The sequence below is a fragment of the Molossus molossus genome, unplaced genomic scaffold (assembly GCF_014108415.1).
Source record: "Molossus molossus isolate mMolMol1 unplaced genomic scaffold, mMolMol1.p scaffold_m16_p_16, whole genome shotgun sequence".
Lineage (NCBI taxonomy): Eukaryota > Metazoa > Chordata > Mammalia > Chiroptera > Molossidae > Molossus > Molossus molossus.
The window spans coordinates 4476983-4492367 of NW_023425351.1; the positions used below are offsets into that span (position 1 = coordinate 4476983).

Sequence of the window (15385 nt, forward strand, 5' to 3'; positions counted from 1 at the left end):
ACTGGAGAATATCCTTTTATTGATTTTAGAGAGAGGAAGGGGGAGAGAGAAACATCATATGAAAGAGAACCATCCATCTGTTGCCTCTTACGTGCCCCGACCTACAACCTAGGTGTCAAACCCAAAGCCTAGATAAGTGCCCTGACCGAGAATCAAACCCACAACTTTTTGGTGCACAGGACAGTGCTCAATAGCAGGACTCAGCTAGAATTTTTTAATGGGACCCTGTGAATAATCGATCCTGGTCTGAGGCAGACGGCATGGGTGAGGTCCCCAGGGGCAGGCATCTCCCCTCCTCGCCAGTAGTTCTAGCCGGGAGTCCGGGTGTCCAAGGTGGCTTCTTCCCACCAGAACATGGGCATCTGAGTCTCACCCTTTACTCAGGACGGTGAGGACCTTACTCTTCACAGCACTCAGCCCTGCTCGGCCTGGGTCAGTCAGGATGTTATTGCGTGTTGCGTGCTAAGAGCTCACCCGGCTGATGTTATGCCTTTAAGTCCTGCTGTTCGGAGCCAAATGCCCCTGAGAAGCTGAGCTGGGAGAGGGGGAAGCACAGGGCACACTTGAGAAGGAAATCCTCCAGGTGCAGAGCCAGGGCCCCTGAAAATCAGGGTGGTCATGCAGTTGCTGGCAAAGCTGCATGGGATTCATTCAGAGAGGGCACAATGGCCCTGCATTCATTCGGACCTATTCTCACTCCGTCCTCCAAGGATGCCAGGTGCTACCCTATGACTCTCTTACAGCAGTTAACAGGTCCTGGTGATGCTGTGGAGATGAACAGATCAAAGCTGTAGCAGTGGGAAGTCATGCCCTGACACACGCAGCAGCCTTGGCCCAGCTACTTAAAAAAAGGAAACAAGAGGAAATTAAAATCTCATTCATGACTATATGCATGACAGTCCCCAGGTTCCATAAACAAACAGCCTCAGGTTCTTGTCCTGAAGGAACTTGAGGTCTCTGCAGAGGACAGCCTTGTCTTGCATCTATCTCAAAAATTTAACAATGGAAACCTAAAACTGATCTTACATGTGGGGTGTCGACATGCTTGTTTGCCAGTCAAATGCGAGAGTGTCAAAACAACAACTAAAACTGCCACTGCACTTTATCTTGGATGGAAAAGATTTGTTTTCACTCTTCTTCGAGTTATTTTGTGAAAAATCTGATCTGGTACAATACGCATCTGACATGCAATTTGTTAGTTAGGGATTTTTGAATTATTCATTCCTGGATCATATTCTTATTAGCAAAAAATAAATTGTGAACTATAAATACATCATTTTACTTAATTAGTTTTAATGTATTCTAGTAGCACTGCTAAGAAAGATTGCTTTTTGAATAAATATTCCGATTATAATAAGTAGGTGGCAGAAATTCTCTGTTCCGAAGAGGAACAGGAACGAAGCCAGTTAGAGGCTTCTGCGTCACAGAGTAATTTCCAGATCGAAGGCAAACTTTGATTTCCAGTGTTTATGTCCCAATGCCACTGGAATAATCAGTCCTCTAAGAAATATTTAAACTGCTTTTGGGATACTATTAATGATGTGACTAGACCTGTCCAGCTGGTTGGAGATGGACCTTAGACGGGAAAATCAGAGAGACTGGCCACAGCTGCTGGCCTTGCTGTTCTCCTCCTATCAGCAATAATGACGAGTCCCATACTTGATTCTAAAGGTTACTGTAGAAATGAGAGTCATAGGATAGAAAAATGAGGAAAAGAAATGGACTCTATAAACTTGAACTACTGTTGTTACATCAGTGTTCCAGGTTGAATGCATGAATAAGAGTAGCCACGTCCACAAACGGATACAGGGACTATTTATACATCTAATGTGAATGACTTTCTTTCTAGAAACTGCAGCATTAAGTCTCAGTTCACCGTGCCCTGGCCTGTTTGGCTGAGTGGTTTGCGTGTCGTCCTGAGGACTGAAGGGTCTCAGGTTTGATTTCCCAGATAAGTGTTGTGTACCTGAGTTGCAGGTTCAGTTACCAGCCCTGGTCAGGGTCACGCGGGAGGCAGCCAATCCACGTGTCTCTCTCACCTTGGTGGTTCCCTCTCTCTCTCCCTCCCTCCCATCCTCCCTCCCTCCCTTTCCCTCTATCTAAAAATCAATAGAAAGATATCCTTGGGTGAGGATTAACAAGCAACAACAACAACAAAAGTATCGCTTCACCATAAGGACTCTTGGTTACCTAGTGGGAGTTTAAGAACCCAGGGCCGGTCCCACCCCAAGAGCACGGCCTAAGGCTGCATTTGCCAGGCGCACCTGTGGGCACACTTGCCAGCCCAGGAAAGGGGCTGGCCTGACCCAGGTGTGGCAACACAGGAGGACCAGGAGATGTTATTTTCCTGTTCTCCAGAGTCCTATCCTTTCACAGGTTGCTGTGTTCCAGGTGACAGAATAAACTCCAATTTAAAATGCTTGTTTGTATAGCATCTGGGCCTCTTTTGTTTCATTAATCAACTCTACTTCTGGGCAAGGGAGAAAAACAAACCTTCAGCTCATCCCCCAAAACAAGATGGGTCCCCGATGAAGTTAGCGGCAGCGTCACCTCCTGAATACCAAGATTTCCTGTGATTTGTAATTGGAAGAGAAGCAGTAAACGAAGGAGAGAGATGACGTCACTGTCTGTCCCCCCTCCCTGCAAACAAGCATGCACACCAGGCACACCCTGAGCCAAAGGCACGGTGCCTGGCGCTCAGGGACCTGGTGGTGATGAGCAGGGCTTTCTCCTTGCAGAGACACCTCCTCCGGAGCCCTTGGAGCAGAGAGATGGACAGGGTGTAGTCAGAGGTTCTGCGACTGAATTCTGTCACCGCCGCAGGCTCCTCGCTTGCCCAGTGCGCTGTGGATGATTCTCGTCTCACTCGTCTATCCTAATTGGCATGTAGATGTCACTCTACCAGCCTCAGGAACCAGCAGAAATACAGAAAACTTAGTCTTACTGCTGTACATTGAAAAGTGTTCCCCCCAAAAAGGCAGAACTGGGAAGACAAGAAATGTAGGCTGCTTGCTTGTTGTCCATCATTTTTCCATGCCTGCCTCCCTGCCTCCTACCTCAGGGTGACCAGTCGCCGGGTAGAGAGCTAGCTGTGGGATGTCAGGCCCACTCATGCTCTGGATGAGCTCCAGATCCCTGTTCTCTGTCCCAGGGTCTCAGGAGTTTGCGAAGAGACCGATGAGTCCATCTCATCATTTGATTCTTACCTGGTGGTGCATGGTGGGAGGCCTGAGAAAACACTAGTTCAGTCAATGGTGACTGCATCCATTTTTTAAGCCTCCAAGATGACATATACATTGTAACACCTTTAATGACTTCACATGAGAAAAGAGGAATTTCATTCAAGTCCATTCCAAGAATATTTGGGGGGGGGGGGGGAAGGATGCTATTAGAATATTCTCAAATTGTTGCAAAAACATAACATTGCCTGCCTTTACGCTTCAGTCCTGACCATAGTTGTACCCAATTGCTGTCGCCCTGGATGGCAGGCGGGGAAGGGCCGGGCCAGATCGCTATGGCAGCCTGGCGTGATGCTCGGGTTTCTCTCCAGCAGCATTTCTCTGTGTTTACTCTGAGGGAAAATTTGCAGCAGAAGCAGTTCTGCTCACATTTAATTGCAAAGAACTATCTTAATAACAAAAGCTGCTGTCTCGGTTTCATCTCTGAGAGGCAGAATGAAGTGATGGACGTCCTGGGTCCAAGCCTCTAGTGTGCGGTTATTCCTATTCTAGTCACTCCAACTCATAAGGACACATTAGAGCTTGAAATAGAATTGCAAAGTCTATCAAAGGAGAAACAGGCTGCGTTGCATGCACCTCTGACTCTCAGCTGGGGCTGCCTGGTTTCAGAGGGGAGGAAGAAGTTGGTTCTGAGGGAGAGATGGGTCTCAAATCTCCAAAAAGCTCCCTCAGATTTCTGTGGAGTAGAAACCATTTGCGTCTCATTCTGCCTTAAGAATAGAAGCTCTCGATATTGAAAGCAGCCCTCTTGCAATAATTCAATAATTTAGTGTCAAAAGAGGGACCTTCCTATGCACACCAGGGAAATGTAACTGTTGTTGGAAATTTTTCCTAGGTGAGGTTTTTTGTAATAATCATAGTATTTTATGGTGAAAATACATGGTAATGATGATTAGACTTTCCTTTCCTCCTCTTCATGGCGTCCAGAGAAGGAAAGAAGAACAATGTTTCTACAGTAGAAACCAGTAAAATAGAAAACCTTGGTCCTAACAACTCTTGCTCATGTTTCCATCTGGCTGCAAACAGTGATGAGTAAATATACGTGACCCCAACCAACATGGCTCAGGAGAGGGTCCTTGGGGACCCCTGACAGGTGACTCGGTGTCTCTGCAGTGTGATAACAGGACATCTTCTTTGGGGCTGTAAGTCCTGACTTTTTCCATCAGTGCATGGTATCATTAGGGCTAACTTGATTGTTTCCAATAGAAAAATAACCTAAATTACTTTTAAGATATAAAATAATAACGTAGTGGGATTGTATTGTCAGGATAGCTGATTGGGGCTCAGAGGACTGTTAGGGCCTTGTCTTTCTCAGCCTCTGGACAGCGATTTCTTGAATGTCAGTTATTCCCAGGTTATATATCAGTGTCCTAGGTCTGCCATCATAACGTCCTGCACACACAGTGATGTAAACAACAACACGGATTCTCTCAGTCCCGGAGACAGAGGGGTGCGACGAGGTGTGGGTGGGACCATGCTCCCCGGGTGGCTCTGGGTGGGACCCTGTGCCCCCTGCGTGGCGGTGGCGTCAGGCCTCTTTGGCTGCAGCTGGCCACCCTGTGTCTGTCCCAGTGTCTCAGGGCCTTCTCTGTGCTGTCTACGAGCCTCTCTCTCTGGGCACTGGACTTAGGGCCTACCCCAATGCAGTGAGACTTTGACTTAATTTGGTGACTATTTCTAAACAAAGCCACCTTCACAATGACAGGGGTAGGATGTCAACATTTGTTTTGGGTGACAAAACATGACAGTAACAAGGTTGACCGCAGCTCCTTACCTGAGTCCTCCAGTCAGCAGAAGAGAAACAGTCTCTCCTGACAACACAAGCAAGCCTATGGCCGTGTCACTGGTCTGGCTGTGCTCGTGCCTGGGTAGTCCCTGTGACACCCAGGACTGTGGCTGCGGATCCTGGCCTCGCCCTGGGGCTCATGGGCCAGGAGAGGCAGAGAGATTGGCTTCTCAGAAGAAAATTAGACATCGTTGCCAAAGCTACTGATAACCAAGCAGTTGATATCCATCAGAAACCATTCAAAATAGGTTCCAGGTAATCCATTAATGTACAGAAGTAAAGTAACATGGTAGAAACCCCGACTCCTGTTTGCCTGCAGGAGTTTTCTCTGTCTCATTTCCTTTTATTCCCAGTTCTATTGAGATACAATCAACTTGCTTTAAATTGCAGATATTTAACATGAAAGTGGATGAGTTTGTATATATGTATGCACCCACGAAACCATCCCTGCAATCAAGATGACATGTAACCACTCCCCAGAAAGGTTCCCCAGGCCCCCACAACCCGGATCGGTGTTGTTACTGTAGATTGGTGTGCATTTTCCAGAATGTGCAGAAATGGAATCACTTGTTTCCAAGTACCATGCAGATACTTGTTTGTGTCCAGTTTCCTGCTCGGGACGATCACTGGGTACCCTGTCCCTGCCCACGCTTGGCCCTGCCCACGCCCAGCAGATCCGTGCTGTGGATTCACCGCTTGTTTGTGCTCACTGGTTTGTGGACACTTGCTGTGTCTTCCGTTTTTGACTATTATAAAGACAGGTCTCAATTGGGAAACCTTTATTTAAAATTGAAATTTAAGTTATTAATAATGGGTGGATTATGTTTGAGTATAATGTTTACTGCAACACTTACAAAAAAATGGTGATAAAATGTTTTTTTTTTCTTTTCCAGATACTGAGAAGAGCAGACAAAAATGGTAAGACCAAAAATCTACACTTTCTGTTTATCAACGTCTTACTTTCTAGATAACCTTATAAAGATCATATGGCCCTGGCCTGGTGCTCAGTTGGTTGGAGCATCATCATGTATACCAAGAGGTGGCGGGTTCAATTCCCAGTCAGGGCACAAGCCTAGGTTATGGATTCAGTCCTGGTCAGGGTGCATACAGGAGGCAACCAATCCATGTTTCTCTCTCACATTAATGTTTCTCTCTCTTTAAAAAAAATCAATAAAAACATATTCTTGGATGAGGATTAAAAAGAAGATGGAAGAGAGAAAACTCAAGAAATTGACACACAAAATTTCCGTCCCTTGTCCCAGTAAGAGTTTTGAGCCAGTTCACGGCTGCACACACTCTTGAGAAGTGGACACAGGTCCTTACCTTTGACAGGAAGACAGCGTGGGTGCCTCTGGGGGGAGGGGGGCGTTCTGGCTCCGGCTCTTCCCTTTTTGCTTTAAATTAATTTTAGAGAAACAACAGCTTCCATTTGTTGAGTGTCTACTAAATAAGGTTAAAAATATCTTTTAAGTAATACTTTGCTGAACAGTAAGCCATTAGAAATGTTCCGAAGCAACTCTTTGCCGTTGCTCGTTTAAACGTTTGGACCTGCGCTGGCCTGAGCAGAAGACGCCAGGAGTCCTCCAAGGGGTAAAAACAGCTCCCAGGACACACCTTCCAGCCTTCAAATAGGACTGTAAGCCAATGCCTCATTTTTCTTTTTATATTTTTTTAAAATAAGAATTAAGAAAAAAGGACTTTCAGCTCCCATGGAAGCATCAGAACACTTGCTATTCAAAGCTTTCTTTTACTGATTTTTTTAGAGAGAGAGGAGAGGGAGAGAGAGATAGAAACATGGATGAAATGGAGACATCAACATCAATGCGTGTCCCCTGCTGGGGATCGAGCCTGCAGCCCGGGCATGTGCCCTGACCGGGAATTGACCCAGGACCTCTCAGTCCATGGGACGATGCTCAGTCCACTGAGCCACACCAGCTGGGCCAGAGTTTTCTTTGATAGTCTGTGCTTCCTTGCCTGAACTACTTACTTGCCTTAATCATAAATCAGTGACGAGGCCGCCGTGTCCACAGGCTGCACAGGCAGCCGGTTCTGTGAGGGCCCGCTCCGCTCCCGAGCACCACTCAGTACCCATGTGGCGTTACCTCTGTTCCACGTCACCGTGCTGGGATCGAAGAGTGGGGTTCTGCTTTTATTTCTTTCATTTTTCTAAGTAGACGAAAGGTCTCCTCCTTTCTTTCTTTGACCTGTACCTAGACTTGGTCTTTGTCCGACTCCCGACCGGGCCATGTATTTCTCGCTGAAGGAAGGAGGAGCACAGTGCAGACACCTTGCTCAGTCTAGTCGTGGGTTATATGAGACTCAGGTTTAAAATAGGCATTGGAGACATGACAGGAACATGCTCATCCAAAAACAGGAACACGCAATCAGGTCACTGATGAGCCTGATGGGATCACTCCACAGTTGCCATGGGTCTGAATGGCTGAGTGGGGCTGGTCCAGGGAATCACTGGGGAGGGACCATTTCTGTGCTTCATCCCAATCAGCATCTTTACCACCTGGGACGATGTCCGCCCGGTTGGCAAGAAGTAACTGGAAGATTGGTTTTGATACAACTATTAAGTTAAAATGCAAAAAGGAATCTAAAAACTCTTTGGAACCTTTCTATTTATATTTTGAAAATAAGGATTTAAAAAAATGTTACAGCTTTTACATCCCTGTCTGAAATGAGGAATTCAGTGATTAGGCCTGCTTTATTCTTTGTTGTAATACCTCTCAAGCATTAGTGCATGGAGGAATCAAACCAGTTGTTTAAAATCTTGATTCCTTGTTTGCCCACCCTCCGTGCCCTCTGTGATTTTCTGACTCTCTGGTAGAGCCCAGGACCTGCATTTTAACAGAACTTCAGGTGGTATTTGTCTTTCTCTGACTTGTTTTAGAGTATAGTACCCTTTAGGTTCATCCATGTTATCACAAATGGTAAGATTTTATTCTTTTTCATGACCAAGTAATATTCCATTATATATGCACCACTTCTTCTTCATCCATTTGTCCCTCAATGGACATCTGGGTTACTTCCATATCTTGGCTGTTATAAATAATGCTTCAGTGAGCATAGGGGTGCATGTATCTTTTTAAATTAGTGTTTTGGGTTTCTTCAGATAAATACCCAGAAGTGGGATTGCTGGGCACAGTTATGAAACATCTACTTATTCTGCAGGTTTCCAGGTCCTATGTGTGAGGGCAAGACATAAATAACTGACTCTGTCTTGGACTTTTGTTTGGTCATGTGGCTATCTTTTGTGTATAGCTGCTTAAATGCTTATTAAATGTTAAGTATTTGTCATATGACACATGAGTTAAAAAAATACCCACAGCTATGGACACGTTTCATCAAAGTGTAGACATCTTCAGTCTATGTAACAGCAGACAATTGTTTTTCTTTTTAATGTCTTGAATTTTTTCCTTTTTGAATATATGTATGCAAAGCTAACCTGCACAAGCATTTGAGCAAAGTTTTAAAAATTAAAAGCTAAAACAATGTGCAACGTTCAAAGGACTTTCTGTTTGTTCTTACTGTTTCAGATGATGGGAAACTGTCCTTTGATGAATTCAAAGCATATTTTGCAGACGGCGTTCTGAGTGGAGAAGAACTGCGTGAGCTCTTCCACACCATCGACACGCATCACACCAAGTAAGGGTTCTCGCCGGGTGTGGACGCGGGAGAGCGAGCGGCAGCAGCAGGCTGGCCGCCCGCCTCTGATGCCCACCCGTCATTCTGAGGCTGCCCCTCTGGAATGATTGAAATGCTCTGAAAAAATTCAAATACAGTAATCCTCTGCCGGGCACACTCCTAAGGTAGTTTTAGAGTGTGCAGAATATAAAACAAACACACAGATTATATATAACTATAATTCTATCATTAAGAGGAAAGTCGAATTTCACCTTGCTTCTTAGATTTCCTCTCATTTAAAATTGGCGAGTGAAGAGGGACTCCTAGCAAATACGTGGCCTGTTCAGGTGTGCTGAGCACCAGTCACTGCTGCCTGAGGGACACGGGAAATGCAGACTTGTCTCTGCATTAGCGCAGTGCACAGTGATCTAGCTGTCATTCACTCTGCGTGTGCAAACCTCTCTTCATTAGCATAGCACTTATAAAGGTTCTATTTACACCTTCCTATCCTGAATATAAAACACTGAGGAGCATAAAATATCTACATACACTGATTTGGGGAAATAACTGAGTCGCATCATCTGTGACAGCCGCACTCACAGACTCTAAGGTGCAAACTCACCCTCTCGGCCCAGGGCCAAACGCCGTCTGGGCTCCAACAGCCACCATCTCGCTTCAGGCCACGCGAGGACTTGGCCGTGGCAGGGGGTCTGCACCCAAGAAAGTGCCCTTGGGCTACATCTCTGCAGACAGTTTTCTGGCAAGAAACTAAAAAGAAAAATGAAAGGATTAAATTCATCTTATTTAAGCAGATGAATACTTTAAGAACAACTGATTTGTAAGTTTCTTGACTTCAGTTGGGGTTTCAATTCCCTGAGAAGTGGCTCAAGGTTGCTATTAGCAGAAAACTGCAGCAGAAGTTCTACTTGGTCAGTAAGTCCACACACACCACGTCCCTCGCAAGTGTCGGTGGAACAACACAGGTGACCTGTAGTTTACGGGGCAGCCAGCCCATGGCCTGGTCTTCCAAAGTAATGCCGGAAATGCTGGGATTGAGGTACACACAGGCCCTTTGGGGTGACAGGAGTGAATGGGATTTTAGCTTGGTGTGGTAGGGTTAGGTAGCCAGGAGACTGGAAAGTGGGTTAAGCGAAGAAGCCCTGGGGGAATATTCTTATCAGCAGAGAAAGCATATGGAAAGATCTGGATGCACAGGTCAGTGGGAGCGACAGGTACAGTGATACCTCGGTTCTCGAACGCCTCGGTTTTCGACCAAATCAGGATTCGAGAAACTTTTGTCTCGGAATCCGAACAAATATTTGGAACTCGAACTTCCGAGTTGAGCCGAATGGCGTTCATTCGGCCCAGCGCGCCTTGCTTGCGTCATCAGTGTGAGTGCAGAGAGAGAGTCACGCTTTGTGGAGTCCGCTTTCCTATTGGTTTCATTGCTTCGGTTCTCGAACATAATTCGTTCCAGGAGGACGGTCGAGAACCGAATTGTTCGAGAACCGAAGCAATGAAACCAATAGGAAATAATGGAAACTGGATTAATTCGTTCCAAGCCCCAGAAAATGCCTATTTACTGGCCTAATTTGTATATAATATGTAGAAAAACAGCTTTATTCTTAAGGAAAGTAGAGATGGTTGATTTTGGCACGCCATACTCTGCAGACAGATCCGAAACACGTGTGCCCTGTTCATATTTGGCAATGATTTCTTTCTTCAGCTCAATAGTTGTTCTCACAGCTTTCCGCTTACCTTTGTCTGCATTACCACTTCTGGCTTTCTTTGGACCCATGTCTAAGGCTTAAATTCAGTGTAAAGCTTGACTCTCTCCACAAAGCGTGACTCTCTCTCTGCACTCACACTGATGGCGCAAGCAAGGCGCGCTGGGCCGAATGAACGCCATTCGGCTCAACTCGGCTCATCTCGGAAGTTCGAGTTCCAAATATTTGTTCGGATTCCAAGACAAAAGTTTCTCGAATCTCCTGGTCGAATACCGATTTGGTCGAAAGTCAAGGCGTTCGAGAACCGAGGTATCACTGTATTTTCTTATCACCAAAATGTCAACTGGAAGGCTGAGAGTACTTGGGGACAGGCCTGAGAGAAGGTGCCAAACAGGAAAGAATTTGCATCGTGAAGTTTCAAAATGCTTCAGCTTAACCTGTAGTCCCGGGAAGGCCCTTAAGGACTGAACCAGGGGACTTGCAGTCCAGGTGGTGGCACAGGGAACTGCGGTCTCACCTCCTCCCACAACCACATCAGAATCACACTGAACCTCAGAACAACCATCACTCAGAACAGCCTGACAGTGAGCTGAATGGAAGTCCTGCAACTAGGAGATTAAAGAAGCCACACAGAGACTGGTAGGAGGGCAGAGGCGGACAGGCTAGTCCCACACCCACGTGTGGCAGATAAAAATCAAGAGGGCTGCCCAGCCAGTGTGGCTCACTGGTTGAGTGTCGACCCATGCACCAAGAGGTCATGGGTTCAATTCCCAGTCAGGGCACATGCCCAGGTTGTGAGCCTGATCCCCAGTGGGGGGCACGCAGGAGGTGGCCAATCAATGGTCTCTCTTATCGATGTTTCTATCTCTCTCTCCCTCTTCCTTCTTCTCTCTCTAAAACTTAATAAAGGTAAACATTTTTTTAAAAAAATTAGGAAGGCTACCTCATCTGAGAAGGTCCTCCCTGAGGAGTGTGGGGTCCTCGTCTCACACCAGGTGCCCAGCTCAGGGATCCAGTGCCAGGAAGAGAATCCCCATAACTCTGGCTGTAAAAAGCATCAGGAACTGAGGCTGAGGGAAGCTGAGGCTTCTAGAGCCCCAGGCAGTTTCTCTTAAAGGAAGGACTTATTGGACTCGCTCGTTCTGGGCTCTAGCTTGGGGGAGGCAGCTTGAAAGGCACCAGAGACATACAGGGAAGAAGTGAGTTGTTTGGTATCAGGGCAAGAGCTAGAGAGGTAGCTTTCTCCTGGACAGATGTGCTGGCAGAGGCCGTTGTTCCTTGGGTGAGCCCTTCCCCCACAGGGCAGGCAGACGGCCACCAAATCCAGGACTCCAGCAACCTGGCTCACATTGTTTACCCTGCCCTGCTGATTCCCTGAGGCCCCGCCCACCCAACTTTCGTGTCTACCCAAGCTGTTTCCAGTGGCTTTATCATAGGATTGGCCTGTCTTGGTTCCTGCTTCAGAGTTTCCTAAATTCTCTCAAACAAGCAGCATCTGGTCTCAGCGAGCCCCATACCTCTCACTAAGTGGCCCCAGGCCTGGCACTAGAAGCAGCCAGGCTTGGTTCACAACTTGGCATTTCCTGGGTACCTCTAAGCCCAGCACAAGAAGCAGCCAGCCTTGGTTCACAACTTGGCTTTGCCTGGGTACCTCCAAACCCAGCACAAGAAGCAGCCATCTGCAGATCACTTTGTAGCTTGTGCCTGGTGGCCCTGGGTAGAGCACAGGCAGTGGCTGACCTTGCCCCAGAACCAGCACACCCAGTGGACAGCTTCAGACCACATAGACGCACCACCACCCAACCACGTCCACAAGTGACACACTCAGTGAGCGGACTCAGTGGGTACCAGAGCCCTGCTGAAGCAAGTCTTGCTCTGTGTGGCGACCTCTACACAGCTGATCCTCAAGGTAGTCAGAGGTCGGTGGTCAGTGGGCACAGACAGTCCTTGCAGCTGATCAGCCTGAGTGAATCCCTCCCATTGACATGCCAACAGCAATCAAGACTCAATTACAACAGAAAGGTGTAGAGTCTACATGAGGGGTGAACCTCGAGGGCCCAGCTGGGGTGATCAGGGAGACTGTGCCACTGGACCCCACAGGATACCTACTACAATAGGCCACCCTACCAAACCTAGAAGACATAACAACTCTACTTAATACATAGAAACAAACACAGGACGGCAGCCAAAATGAGAAGACAAAGAAACATGTCCCAAATGAAAGAATGAAACAAAACTCTAGGAAAAGAACTAAATGAAATGGAGATAAGCAATCTAACAGATGCAGAGTTCAAAACACTGGTTATAAGAATGCACGATGAACTTAGTGAGAACTTCAAGGAACTTTGTGAGAACATCAAGGAACTTAGTAAGGACCTCAAGAGCATAAAAAAGAACCAGTCTAAAATGAAGGATGCACTAACTAAAATAAAGAATAATTTACAGGGAATCAATAGTAGAGTAGGTGAAGCCAAGAAGCAAACCATTGATTTGGAATATAAAGAAGCAAAAAATACCCAATCAGAACATCAAAAAGAAAAAATAATAAAAATAAACGAGGATAATGTAAGGAGCCTCTAGGACAACTTGAAGTGTACCAACTTTCACATCAAGGAGAAGAGAGAGAGCAAGAAATTGGAAACCTATTTGAAAAAATAATGACAGAAAACTTCCCTAACTTGGTGAAAGAAACAGACAGACAAGTCCAGGAAGTACAGAGAATCCCAAACAAGATGAACCCAAAGAAGCCCACACCAAGACACATCATCATTAAAATGCAAAAGGTTAAAGACCAAGAGAGAATTTTAAAAGCAGCAAGAGAAAAGCAGTTAGTTACCTACAAGGGAGCTTCTACAAGACTATCAGCTGATTTCTGAAAAGAAACTTTGCAGGCCAGAAGGGAGTGGCAAGACATATTCAAAGTGATAAAAAGAAAGAACCTACAACCAAGATTACTCTATCCTGCAAAGCTATCATTTAGAATCGATGGACATATAAAGAGTTTCCCAGACAAGAAAAAGCTAAAGGAGTTCATCACCACTAAACCAGTATTATATGAAATGTTGAAAGGTCTTCTGGAAGATGAAGAACAAAAATGTGAACAATAAAATGGTAATAAATACATATCTATCAACAATTGAATCTACAAACAAAATGAACAAGCAGAACATAAACAGACACATAGATACAGAAAAATTATGTTAGTTGCCAGATGGGAGGGGGTTTGGGGGATAGGCAAAAAGGTAAAGAGATTAAGAAGTACGAATTAGTTGTTAGAGTGATGAACCTCAAAGGGAAGGGAGGAGTTGGGGAGGAAAGAGGTAAACCAAATGATTTATATGCATATAGCATAACCAATGGGCACGGACAATAGTGTAGGAAAGGAAGGAGGCAGGCAGAGAGGGGAGGAGCAGGTTCATAGGGGAAAAAGACGGGACATCTGTAATATATTCAACAATAAAGATAAGTTAAAAAAATAAATAGAAGAACTTCACCAGGGGGCAGCATCTTTGTAGGTCACTGGGCTCAGCTGAAGGACAGGCTTACAGGGAAGGTGGAGGCAGCTGACAGGTTAACTGAATCCTTTCATTACTGGGGGAATGATGTTTGTGGGGGACAAAGGAAGGCCAACTGCTCAATCCTGAGACATGGTACTCGAGGGGGACAGAGCAGGGCTTTCCTTTTTGGAAGCTGAGAGGCTAATACTCCTTCATGTGAGCAGGTTATGTCTTCCTCACTGTGGTTATTATTAAAGTTTTAGCAGTATCTAGGTTTGGAGCAATATCAAAGGTCATGGTTGCATTAGGTGTCTTCTTTCTGGGTCACATGGGCCTACCCTGTCTTTTACTTAAAAGAAAGTCAATACCTTAGTCATTTTAATTAGCCTCAGTGCATGTTTTCCAGCTTCATTAAAGGTTTTTAGACACGTTTTTCCCTCAAATTTTGTAAAAGTGACCATTTATAAAAAAAATACTTAATTCGAAAGAAAAAATAGCAAAACCTTTACCTGAATCTTTGGTAGCTTAAACATTGACTCCACCACAGCAACCAGACGGCAGGAGGAGGAACATTAAGTCACGAGGAAGCTTCTGTGCCCTCACTGGTCAGAAAGCCAGCTCGTGGGCACTTTCCAGTCCCTTAGAGGAAAACACGAAGAAAGTAGCGTAAGTCCTTGTGGTGTGAGCCACAGCCCCTGCAGGGCGAACATCCCCTAGGGACCAAAAATGACTGTCTCTGCGCACTGTCCCCTGCAGCCCCAGGCTGTCAGGAGGGCCGCATGGGGGCCAGACAGGGGCCGGACGGGGGCCCGATGGGCCTGAGCACAGACACCTCCCAGGGGCCCGCACAGGAGCCGACTGGGGAGAGACGACTGATGTCTTCAGATCAAGCGCTCCTGTGTCCAGGCTATGTTACTTTTTGAGTCTGGGACTTGGACACACTGTTGTTAAATCCCTGAAGTACACCAAAGTGACAGAAATGTCACCGCTTACTGATGGAGCACAGTCCCTCTTGCGTGAGCTCTGAAAGTTCCGAAGGCTTTTTCTTAAAATAAACTGAAAATGTTATCTAAACTTCCACGTACTGTTTTAGTTCTATTCCTCAGTACTATGTAGAATATGAATATTTTATGCAAGTCTTTCTAGTATTTGAAGACAGTCCTCAAGCACCAGTGATGAAGTAAAGTCCCATTTCATTAAAGGGTAATGACAGCAAAGGTCTGTTACCAGTGGCAGAATTTGTTTCTTCGGAAACAGAAAACGTTCCCCATCCTTGGCTTGCGGCTGGCGGCTAAACTCTGGAGCGCGATGAGGTGGTCGGTGAAGCCGCTTTCCTTCTGAGTCAGCTGTCAGGTGGTTGGAGTGACACATTCCGTGGGCAGAGGAGGAAGGGAAGGCCGGAGGGCAGCGGGGACCTGGGGGCCCGCCGCAGCCTGCCCTACATGGGGTTCCGGTCCCCTGGAATTCCAGCGGTGGCCAAGGCGTCTCCCCTGCACATGGCCGTCT

At 46.2% G+C, this 15385-nt stretch overlaps 1 protein-coding gene across 1 annotated transcript in view; it reads left to right on the top strand.

Moving 5' to 3' along the window:
• Window positions 1-15385, top strand: part of NECAB1 (N-terminal EF-hand calcium binding protein 1) — a 72517-nt gene that overhangs the window by 991 nt on the left and 56141 nt on the right. Inside the window, exons 2-3 of the mRNA XM_036264456.1 lie at window positions 5919-5943; window positions 8568-8676. Of these exons, the coding sequence (XP_036120349.1) occupies window positions 5919-5943; window positions 8568-8676 (134 nt within the window). The remainder of the gene's footprint in view (window positions 1-5918; window positions 5944-8567; window positions 8677-15385) is intronic.